Source organism: Brassica rapa, chromosome A03 (assembly GCF_000309985.2).
Source record: "Brassica rapa cultivar Chiifu-401-42 chromosome A03, CAAS_Brap_v3.01, whole genome shotgun sequence".
Lineage (NCBI taxonomy): Eukaryota > Viridiplantae > Streptophyta > Magnoliopsida > Brassicales > Brassicaceae > Brassica > Brassica rapa.
In genome coordinates, this window is record NC_024797.2 from 36,746,008 (window position 1) to 36,758,676 (window position 12,669).

Here is a 12,669-nt window from a genome sequence, read left to right on the forward strand (position 1 = left end):
CTTCATTAAAGCTACCATCTCACTAATGACTTCATCATCATTAAACTGATTCGCTTTCAGCCAGCTCTCGATACTCCACACTTGCATGAAATACACGTTAGCTGTTGGATACGAAGAGCCAGAAATCAGATTCGTCATCTCAGCAAACGGCGCCAAGAAATCGCGGATCAACACTGCTCTATCCCACTCCACTTCAGTTGGACAGATCTGATATGCAGCCTCAATTTCAGACATATGGCGGAAGGTTTCTCTGTAAATGATTGCCCTGTCTAGCATAAGATGAGTGGAGTTCCATCTTGTTGATACATCCATAACCAATCCTTTATCTTTATCTTTAGGATCAATAACCACCATGTCCACACAGCTTTGAAAGAGCTTCTCTCTAGATTCTGTCACTTGGACAAACTTTACACTATCTCTTATCTTCTCCAACGATCCAACAATCACACTCAGGCCATCTTGAACTATCAAGTTCAAGATGTGAGCGACACACCTCACGTGGAAGAACTCTCCACCGCAGACCAGTTCCCTTCGTAGCTGCCTCTTGAGAATGGACTGCATGTTATCATTTGATGACGCATTGTCCACGGTGATTGTGAAGACTTTTTTCTCCAGCTCCCATTCTTTCAGCAACTCCATTATCTTCATTGCTATGGCACCACCAGTATGAGGAGGAGGAAATGCGCAGAAGTCAAGAATCCTCGACTTCAGACTCCAGTCTATATCTATGTAATCCGCCGTCAAACACAGATACCCTTCAACCGTAAGAGCTCTCCACAAGTCTGTCGTCAAGCAAATCCTTCCTGGAATCTCTTTTAGCTTCTGTCTCAGTTTCAGCTTCTCCCTCTCATATATCTTCAAACAATCGCTAGCAGCTGTATTTCTGCACCAGAACTGGATAGACGGATTCAAATAATGCCATGCTTCCCTGATTCTTCTATACTCAACAAAGGAGTAAGGCAAGTTGTGCTCGATCAAAGCTACTTGAATCATCTCACGGAAGACAATCTGGTCTATGTTCCTACCAGTACCAGGTGTGCCAGGGACGGGATTCAAGCTACAAACTTTCATATGACGCAATAGACCTGTGGTTCCATTCCTACGCAGATTTATCTGGTAGTTAAGCTTGCAGAATTTGCATTGAACGTCATTTGAACCATCCGGCTTTCAAAAGTCAACATACTTCAACAATTTGAATCATTTAATGAAAACAAATGTTAAGGTTTCAGTTTAGTTATACCTTTAGATTATCTTCTAGAATACGGGTGAAGTAGTTTTGAAGTTCAGACCCACAGAAGTGAGTCAAGATTTCTTGCCAGTCTGGAGGATTCTGCACAATAAGGAAGACTACTATAAATCATTTAGTCCAGAGACCAGAGATGCAATTTTCAGATAAAACCTCGGGAGAGTATTACAGTGAAACGGCCCAAGTTTGGTTTGAGCTTCCCCGCCAAAATTTTCAAAGCGGTTGATTTGCCAATACCATTTGTCCCAACCAACCCTAGGACCTGCCCTGGCCTTGGAACTGGGAGCCTGGAAGTAAAGACAGAGTTTACAATGTCTTAAAACTAAAAGAGGAATCAGTTTTTTTCAAAGGAACACATAAAAGATAAACAAACCTGTTCAGCTTGAAAGTGTTTGCACCATAGCGATGGGTCGTGTCTTTCTCTAAGTCTCTGGGAAGATTGATAATCTGAATAGCTTCAAATGGGCATTTCTGCAATTGTAAAGCAACATAATCTATTTAGCGTTCCCAGCTTTGGCTACATGTACAGAGGTTATAATTGTAAAGCAACATAATCTATCAAACATGTTCCCTCACAAACCGTAAAACAAAACACACGACACCGTCTACACGACAACATGTACACGACAACATTCAGTCTTAGTAAACCCATCAAACCCATCAAACCCATCAGATAACAAACACATAAAACCTATCTCAAACCCATCAAACCCAGCAAACCCATAAAACCCATCTCAAACCCATCAAACCCAGCAAACCCAGCAAACCCATCAAACCCATCAGACTACAATGATGAACCAGTAGCCATCTCACATCATAAACTCAGTAAAATGAGAAGCTTACAGTCTAGTGATGCAGAAGAACAGATCAACAAACAGAGAGCTCTTTTGTTAAGTCAAGCGCTGGAGCTGAGAGCAGGAGAGGAGGAAGAAGCGAGGCAGGGGAACCTGAAAAATAGATCAATACATGCCAATGGGTTAGTAAGCTTCAACTGGCAAAACCCATCAAACCCATCTCAAATAAGTTGAATCAAAAACACAAACAAAACCTATATCATACCAGACGAGAGAGGGAGACGGAGGGAGACGGTCGGAGACGGCGATGGACGCGACAGAGAGGGATGGCAACGGACGAGTCGAGAGGGACGGCGACGGACGAGACGAGAGGGACGGCGAGCCGGCGACGGACGAGACGGGACGAGACGAGATGAGAGGAATCACCTTCGAAGAGAATCGCCTTTAGGAGAGAGATACGGTTTTTCCCAAATCAATTTTGATTTGAAATTGACACCCTAGGTTTTTTTGTTCATTGGACGGCCCGTGACCATAAAGCCCAAACCCGATAATGACCACTTTTTAAATGGTTTCCCGAATTATGCCCAATCAAAACCCATGGAAAAAATGGGTTTATCCATATTAGGCCCATTTTATATATGGACACGGGCTACCATTGGTCGGCCCAACCATTTGACACCTCTAGCAATAGCCGCATGACCTTTGAATTGTTGACAACGACACATCTCTCAACAAAGCGTTCAATATTTCGGCGCAAGATTGGCCAAAAGTAAGAACATGAGACAAGATGGAGTGTGCAATCCCAACCAATGCGGCCTTCATTATGTGTCTTGAGGATGAGCTGGAGGGGTAGACTACAAGCCGGGGCACAAACACGACCACCCCGAAAGAGAAAATCATCATGGAGCATATAGTCGTGTGATAAATCATATTTGAGATCTTCCAAAACGCTTCCAAAGAATGCATCGGACTCGTATAACTCGGTAAATGATGCAAAACCAGGAACACTAACTTGAAGCACATCAAGAAGTGTACGACGGCGACTTAATGCATCAGCGACACAATTGGAGACACCGGACATATGCTTAATTACAAACGTGAGTTGTTGTAAGTAGACGACCCACACGGCATGTCTTGATGAAACTTTATCTTACTACTAAGATGTTTAAGGGAATCATGATCAGTAAATAGTATGAACTCCTTGTGAAAAAGGTAATGACGACAGTGCTTAATAGCTTGAACGACTGCATATAGAACTCAATGTCATATCTACTGTAACGAGATTGAGAACCAATTAACCTCTCACTAAAGAAAGCAATGGGACAACTTCGTTGACTCAAGACAACACTGATGCATGTGTTTGAGGCATCACAATGTAATTCAAGCACCTGAGAAAAATCGGGCAACACCAAGATAGGAGCAGAGCTCAATCTGTGTTTGATAATGGAAAAGTCTCACGAAGCATCGTCGGTCCAAACAAACGACCCATCTTGACGAATACAATTGGTTAGAGGCGCCATTAGACTATTGAATTGTGGTATGAAACACATATTTAATGCTGCAAGACCATGAAAGCTCCTTGTTTCAGATAGTGTTGTTGGTGTCGGCCATGACTGAATGGCCTCTACTTTATCCGGGTCTATAGATAAGCCCTCAGAAGAAAAAATGTAGCCAGGGAAGTGGACTTTCGCTGAACCAAACTCACACTTTTTGAGTGTTTCAAAAAGTTGGTCATGTCGGAGAATCAAGAGGACTTCGCGGAGTGAAGAAGAAGTTCAGCTAGCACCATGCTAAATATAAGGATGTCGTCAAAATAGACCACTACGAATTTTCTGATATAAGGTCGTAGAGCTTGATTCATGACTCTCATGAAAGTACTTGGTGCGTTCGACAATCCGAACGACATTACAAGCCACTCGAAAAGTCCTTTACGACTCTTTAATGATGTCTTCCATTCATCCCCATGCCATATACGAATCTGATGTTAACCGCTTTTTAAATCCAGTTTAGGGAACACGGTTGCAGTACCAATTTGATCAAGTAGATTTTTCAGTCGGGGAATAGGAAACCGATAGCGTACATTGATTTTGTTGATTACACGACTATCAAAACACATTTTCCACGAACCATCTTTCTTCGGTATAAGAAAAGCCTTAACTCTCAAGCAAAAATCCTTTAGCGAACAAATCTTCGACTTGACTTTTGAGTTTTTTCATGTTTTGTAGGACTCATGCAATAGTGAGCTCGGTTTGGGAGAATTGCATCTGGCACCAGGTCTATGCGATGTTGTGTATCACATTGAGGTGGGAGGCCGGGTAGTAAATCAGCGGGGAAGACATCGCTGAATTCCTGAAGAATAGCATAAAATTAAGGCGGAACAGATTGTAATATTGATGGTGAATTCGCATTGATGAGAGAAAATACGATCCCTTCTTCTCAAAATGTTGATTCGAATTGTTTGTGTTGAAGGAATATAACTAGCAAAGTTGGGACAGTTGATTGTCTGGTACAGAAGGCTAGAGAGTAAAATTGTGGTTTTGGAACCAAAAGCTATAAGTGTTACGGAAACCATCGTGCTGAATTCTGCGGTTAAATATTGATGGACGGCCTTCTAGAAGATGGCACACATCCATATGAGCAACATCAGACTGAATTTTATCCTTGTACGAATCACCCACAGAAAAAGAAATTAAGGCATGGCGAGTGATTAACAAATCCGTTTTCTGATCGAGCCATGCTAATTTATAAGGACAAGGATGGAGCTTTGTTGGCATGTGAAGCTTATTGACTACTTCCTTTGCAACAAAATTCTCACTACTCCCGTAATCGATGATGAACTTACAAAATTTACCACCAATTGTACATTTTGAATGAAAAAGGTTGTGATGTTGTGGATTTTGATCAATTACATGAGGTGCAAGACAAACACGGCGGAGCATTAAAGCTTTACTCGTATCTTCCGTAAGAACCTCTGTTTCCTCATGTGTGGCTCTGTTTTCTTCGTAGACAACTTCCACATCGTTTCCATAAGTATCAAGAAGAAATCCTCGTCGATTAGGCATTGGACAGTTTTATTGCCGATGCCCAATTTCATCACAAGAGAAACAAAGAAGGGAATTTGGGCGAGCTGGTCGATTGTCGAAGACATGAATGATAGATGTTTCTGTTTTGACATGACCTGCGTCTTCTGTTGCTGGTTTAGGTGTCTGTGTTTGAGTAGGTCATGACGGATGAGCAGTAGTCCAAGAGGAGAAGGACGTTTTGGTTTGAGCTTCGATAGTAAGAGCTTGCTGATGTGCTTCTGACAATGTTGACGGATGAAAAAGATTGATGGTGTGCTGGATTTGTTGTTGAAGTCCTGCTGTAAAACGCGCACCACAATTTTTCGTTATGAGTCTTGGATATTAACACGAGTGATGAGAAAGATAAATTATGTTGAATAGTCCGCCACAGATCGTGTTCCTTGGCATATGGAACATGAGCTGGTCATTATTATAAGGTAGTAATGTTTTCTTGAGTTTGGATTTTAATTTGTCCCATGCCATTACTTTTGGCTTGCCCAAGCGAGTCCGAGTTGCTTTTAGTTGTGTTCACAATGCTACGGTTCTATTGCGGAACTTCATTGCAATAACATGAACACAATGATCCATGGGAACTCTCTTGAACTCGAGAATCTCTTCAACAGTGACAATCCAATCAAGTAACTCTTTTGTTTTTGGGGTACCATGAAATTCTGGAATTTCAGACTTGAATCCACTTTCCCATTGATAATCATCAGCGGCTCCGTGGTCTACATTCCGTAAGAGTGGACAATTGTTGCGGAGTGGAGTAAAAGGGTTGTCTTCTTCTTCGACGACATTACCAGGATTTGCTTGTAGAGGTCATTGGACGGCGAGTGTGAAGAGAAGCGTTGATTGTGTGCTATCTGAGCTTGAAAGCTCAGCGATTGCATCACTGGTGATTTCTGCTCCGGGTCGAACAGGTGCTCATCGTGGTCTTGCCATGATGAATGGAAAAATTCGAGGAATGTAGCAAAGCTATGATACCAACATGGTGCTGCCCACCAACGATAACTCAGCTCAAATCTAGGGTTTTTATCGAAAACCTCTAGAGACATGACTTCCTGGATTGATGAACCTAATCAAAATCAACACAAGGCTTTCGAATTGATAACATAATCGAATCAATGCAAGGCTTTATAAAAAAAACTCTAGTTTTATTATATTTCAAAAACTGTGTCATAAAAGCCAAAGCACATCGACTTATATAAGTCATACTGGTCGGTTATAGAATTCTTAACCCTTATTAAAACAGGAAACTTAATAACTTAAAAGAAACATGACTTAAACAAGAAAAGGTAATTATAAAGAAAGTCGACATATGTAGATAATGTGGTGGTGAATGTATTATGATGCTGTATTATTAGGTTTATTGACAATGCTGTATTATTATGATGTTTTTAGTAAATATTTTCTTAATCTGTGTATCCAAGTCTAAAATGACAATTAAAACGGAGGGAGTATAATAATCTCAATTTTTTCACTCATTTTGCTAATATCAAAATCGTCTTTCTTCTCCAATAAACTCTCAAGACATTAGAGGTACATACATTCTTCTCTTCTATTTTCTTTAGTTTATAACTTAGAAATATAATTCATTTTTGGTCTATACCCAAAAGCAAGTAACATGTATCTCTAAATGGGTAATATTACTTTTCTTTGATTCATTGAGGATTTTGATATGATGTTGCATTAAGATTTTGGACTATTTAAGTTTGTGAAATTTTTTTATCGGGGTGATATAGACAACTGAGGCCCCAAGTTGGGCTGATCAAAATGAAGAACCGGGGGGATCAGAGAGATACCTTGAGGAAGAGAACATCAAAAGTGCGGCAGGAATTCCGGCAAGGCCAAAGCAAAGATAGGTGACTTCATAAGTCTCAAGTCAATGGAGAATCTTCTTGTGAAGTAGAAGAGATTAATTCTTGAAAATGAAAAGAAAAACCCTTTTTGTTCTCAAGATCTTAATCTATCATTGTATTTGTTATGAATAACATATTTTTTTAGTAAAGGTGTAAAAACCATACTTGGAAAAAGAAAAACAACATCAAAAGCAACATTTACATATAATCAGCCTAAAGCAACATTTACATATAATCAGTCGAAAGCAACATAGATAACTTCTCCATATTCAAAGAGCATAGCATATATATATATATATGAAAAAAAAAACAAAAGTAGACAGATTTTAAACCAAACCAAAAGTGTTCTCTCCACTATAAGTCATGTAGAGAAACCCATCTTCGTCTTTGTTCTCATCATTGCAGCTGCATAAATACATATACAAGCATTCATTGTTGCTTCGAGTTTGCAGAGAATTGTTTGCGCAAATTAACACCAGTGTTTTATGCGAACAAAACTAACAAAAACCAGTTTCTAATCACCAGTTGGAGGCAATGTGTTCTTGACAAAGACAAAGATTGCCTTTTCTGCACTCAGCTTGATTCTTTTACGGACAACATACACAAATTGCCCCACTGTCAGATCATCCGGTATGAGGTACCTGAATCACACAAACCCAAAAAAGTCACAGATCAATCTCAAGTACACTACTGACTTTTTCTTGTCGATATTGGGAACATCAAACTTCTCTCAGCTTTCTCTACAATCACCTGCAACATACACTTCATCTGTTAAAGAAGAAAGCTACATAGAAGAAGAATATACACATCAAAGCAAAGTATCAAAAAAGGTATTTACAGGAACTCTATCTGGATACTTGTCCCTGGTGCGAGAAGCTTCAATCAGTCTCCTCTCTGACATTACAAAATCCCAAAAGGATTGATTAATGATTATGACACAACACATTATAAAATAATACATTAACAATTGATCAAATCTTAATCGAGTATATCTCTATCAATGATCTTACAAGCCAAATGGAAATCTAATCCTTTCAAGAAAGTAACAAAGATACATTCTTTCTAGTGATCGATCACTAACAAAAACCACATGAAGAAAGGTAGATGAACACATTACAAACAACTTACCCAGTGGGTGTTCCGACTTGAAATAGATATCAGCCATGGCGATTGATAATCTAATTCCTGAAATCAATCAACAAAAATTGAAATCTGATATTCGATTAGTAATCTGTCGAAATCAAATCATCAAAAACCCATAAATAATGAAAATTAGAGAAAGCGAAGAAGACAACTCAATTAGGATGAAACTATGATATTTCTAATTATCGACACGTCGTCATCAGAAAATTTTTGTTTTGCCATTTGTTCTATTGGATAACCGGAAACGTGTACCAGAAAATACGGTTTATATTAGTTTCGCTTCTTTTTTTTCCATCTTAAAATATTCATTCATCTTGAAGAGTACAACCATTGTTACAAACTAATGTAAGATCAAGAACTTGGAGCTTGACAGGTTGCTGCTGTGGTGGAGTTTTGGTTCGTGTACATGTGTTACACATGGAGAGTAATGTGTGACACATGCTTCGGAGAATAAAAAGGAAACGTCAAGATGCGATGATGTGTGATATTTTCATATGCTTGGTTGACAAAATAAGCATTAAAGGAATGTTATTAGATCACAAATTGGAATATTTGGTGATGCTAAAATATAGGAAATATTATATTAGATAATAGGAAAATATTATTTAATATATACGGTGGCTTTACCTAAGATTAGGGTTAGAGCTTTCACGTGGTAATTCTGAGAGAGAAACACAAAGGGTTTTGGGGTTTCATAGCTGAGTGAATTGGTAGACTTGATCAACAGGTGTTGAGTCAAGTAAGTTGGGTTTGTTAGAAATCGATCTGTGTCGAGTTGTGTAATTCGGATCAAACAAGTCTGTAAGAGATTGTGTAAAAGATTTCTAATAAAAGATACACGAGTTCTTGGAATCACTTTGTGCCTTGTGTTTTCGCTGTATCTCGATTTTACATTTGGTATCAGAGCCGGACATCTAAACGAAGAAGAGTTCTTCGAACCAAGGTGAGATCCTGAGAAGAGAATATGGCGATTTTGGCAAATAATATGTTGTTGCTGAATGATGTGAATTATGGGTACTGGAAAGTGAGAATGAGAGCAAACTTACGTGGAGCTGATGAAGATATCTGGACAGTTGTTCAATCTGGATGGGAAGAACCGTGTGTGATGCAAGAAGATGGCTTGAAGACACTTAAACCGAAGACAAAGTGGACTGCAACAGAGAAAAAACTTTCAAGGTTTAATGCGAAAGCACTGGATACAATCTTCAGTTCTGTAGATGGAAAGCAATTTGAGCTTATACAGGGATGTGAATCAGCTAAGGAGGCTTGAGATATACTACAAAATGCTTTTGAGGGTACTGCAAATGTTAGGAGGATAAGATTGGATTTGCTTGCATCACACTTTGAAGACATAAAGATGACAGATGATGAGAAGATAGGAGATTTCAGTGCAAAGCTTAGCTCCATAGCCAATGAAGCACAAGTTTTAGGTAAAAAATACGAAGATGCAAAATTGGTGAAGAAGTTTCTGCGATGTTTGCCTACTAAGTTTGCAACACATAAAGCAGCAATAAACTTGACGATGAACACTGATGAACTCAAGTTGCTGAGGTAGTAGGGATATTAAAGGCTGAGGAGATGGAACTGGAATCTAAGTTTTCAAAACCTGCTCAAGACTTTACAGTTACAGTTGAAGAAGACATCCAAAGAGCTCAAAAACTTGAAGAATCTATTCACCTGATGATTCAGAAACTTGAAGAAACCATGAATCTCTTGTATAAGATGTCCAACGACAAACTGCCTAGAGAAGAAGAAAAAAATAAAATGCAGGGAGCGGTGTGTTTTAACTGTCATGGTATTGGACATGTAAAAACAGATTGTCCATCATTCAAGAGAAAAGAAATCAAGTGCAATGGATGTAATGGTTATGGACACTTAAAATCAGATTGTGTGAACACAAAGAAGATGAAGAAGAGGAGAATTTGCAATGACAAAAAGCCAAAAAGAAAAGAAGATAGCTCTAAATTTTGTGGCTCTTCATGGAGCTATAGGGTCTGGAAAAGACATCACTAAAGGTGAATTTCATGCGTCGTGTGTGTCACACACCAACTCCGATGTGTCACATAGTGATGCAGAAAGTGATATAGATGTGGATCTTCTAGCTGAGTATCAGGTTCTGTTTGGTCAATTTGCTAAACTCAGTGAAGAAAATATTCAGCTGATCAAAGATACAACAATGCTGAAAGCAAAAGTGAACATTTTAGAGTTGGAAACCAACAATAAATCTGAGACTGGAGTGTCAAAAGAAGAGAAGGAGTCTGATCCACATAGTTCACAAAAGAAAATCTCTGAGCAGGCCTACAATCTAAAGAGTATGGAGACTAAATATGATCCGACGAAACAGCTATTGAATGAGGAACGCGAGAAAAGTCAGCTGCTGCAAAGAGAACTCAGTGAAAATTACAAAAAGTTAAGGATGCTGAACAGAGGATCTGAAACTTTAGATCATATATTATCAGTTGGACAACCTCCAAAGGTGAATTGGGGCTTAGGATACAAGGGTGCTGCTCCAAAAGATCAAGCTATTCCAGTTGATGTTATCAAGTTTGTAAAAGGTACTCCATCTAACCCTGAAAGTAGCTCGAAAGCTGAGAAAAGACATACATCTACACCTGTGAAAAAAGAACCTAATGATCAGACAAAACTACACTCTCCAAAGTCTGCAATAACTAGGAAGAATGGTTGTTTGTTTTGTGGGAATCATGGTCATAAGGTTGATTTCTGTTATTCTCGAAGACACCAGATTAAGCGAGCTTGGAGGATGAACCTTTGTTATGTGGAACCTAGAAGGTATATATGGATATGTATGGATAGCTAAGAAGGATCTGTATCCCAAGTTTACGAAAGGTGTGTCACACGAGCATACCAATGTGTCATACACTCGAATGGTTGATCAAAATACTGAACTTGAAGAACCAGTTCGATGGCGTAGAAGGAGTTGAGGGTTTTGATGGTCCAACAAGTATCATGAAGTTTTACACAGTGTTTTCCACTCAAGCAGGGGGAGATGGTATTTGATTCAGGGGGAGTTTAAGTTAATACTTTGATGGGATGTATGATGCATATTGTGCTTAGAGGTTATTGAGCTTGAGTTGTAAAACTCAGTGAAAAAGGGGGAGAATGTAAGATCAAGAACTTGGCGCTTGACAGGTTGCTACTGTGGTGGAGTTTTGGTTCGTGTACATGTGTTACACATGGAGAGTAATGTGTGACACATGCTTCGGAGAATAAAAAGGAAACGTCAAGATGCGATGATGTGTGATATTTTCATATGCTTGGTTGACGAAATAAGCATTAAAGGAATGTTATTAGATGACAAATTGGAATATTTGGTGATGCTAAAATATAGGAAATATTATATTAGACTAGAAATTTTTTCCGCGCTTCGCGCGGATTATGTCTTATAAATTTATTTTATTTATAATATTATTTGTCGGTTTTTTCCTTTTATATTAATTCTTATTTTTCCAATGTTAGTTTTTCTTAATTTAAATTTATATGTTTATAATTTTTCATTTTTCTTGTCGTAGATGGAGAATTATATTTTTTATTGATGGTTTTTTGTATGTGACAGTGACATAAACTTTTTGAAATTTTAAAATAATGTTATATATAGTACGATTAACACATTAAAGAAGAAAAACATATTCAGACATATTTTACACAGGTTTTATATGCATAATTTTAAACATTATATATGTATATATTATAAGTTTGAAACATGTAAATGCTTTCTAAAGCTAAATACTTGTTATGAGTTTACATAACTAATCGAAAGTTTTATCTCTTTTTAAATTCAAATCACAGAAAAAATATCAAAAAGTCAGTATAGATGGGTTTTTTGGACTTTTAAATCAATTCTGAAAAATTACATGAATCAGATAACAACAGTTTTATAAACAACTGGATAAAATTTGACCGAGCCAAAGATTTTCACACAATATGTTCTTTCTTCTTCAAATTGCGAAGAGCCTATAGGCACAAGAAAAAAAATCATAATTTTTGTTTTCACTTATATAACATTTTTTCTCTTTTACACACGGAGTTTATTACACTGCTATAAGCAATGGATAACTCTATACATATAAGATTCACATCTATGCATTTTGACAAAGAAGAATTTTAGCCATCTTTAGTTTCAGAATGGACCAACTTCAGTCATATACACTATATTTTCTCTATGATTCAAAACTTACAATTTTAAAATATGTGCAGATTTCCATGTGAAAAGGCACGCACACCATTTATCATTCAACCTATTACTTTTTCCAAAGTAAACACTATAATCCTCGTTTGGTTAGCTCCACAAACTAATCTCTTTGGATCAGTTTACCAAAAAATATGGATACTAATGTCCGAAAAGAATATAAACACTATCAACAATAAATATTGGCACAAGACTATTTGGTTCAAGGAACATATTCCACGTAATGCGTTTATATCATGGCTGGCTTTGCGGAGAAGACTGCCAACCAAGGATCGCTTGAGGCGTTGGGGGTTAAATGTCTCTGGAACGTGCGTCCTTTGTAATATGGAAATAGAGACTGACCATCATCTCTTCTTTG

At 38.1% G+C, this 12,669-nt stretch overlaps 1 protein-coding gene across 1 annotated transcript; it reads right to left on the reverse strand.

Moving 5' to 3' along the window:
* Positions 1 to 7,142: 7,142 nt before the first annotated feature.
* LOC103838714 (autophagy-related protein 8c) lies at positions 7,143 to 8,126 on the reverse strand. The gene is given in 6 exon segments (XM_033288060.1): positions 7,143 to 7,399; positions 7,484 to 7,602; positions 7,657 to 7,682; positions 7,685 to 7,711; positions 7,800 to 7,855; positions 8,090 to 8,126. Coding segments are annotated over 6 exon segments (342 nt in total). The 3' UTR covers positions 7,143 to 7,322.
* Between the last annotated feature and the right edge of the window lie 4,543 nt (positions 8,127 to 12,669).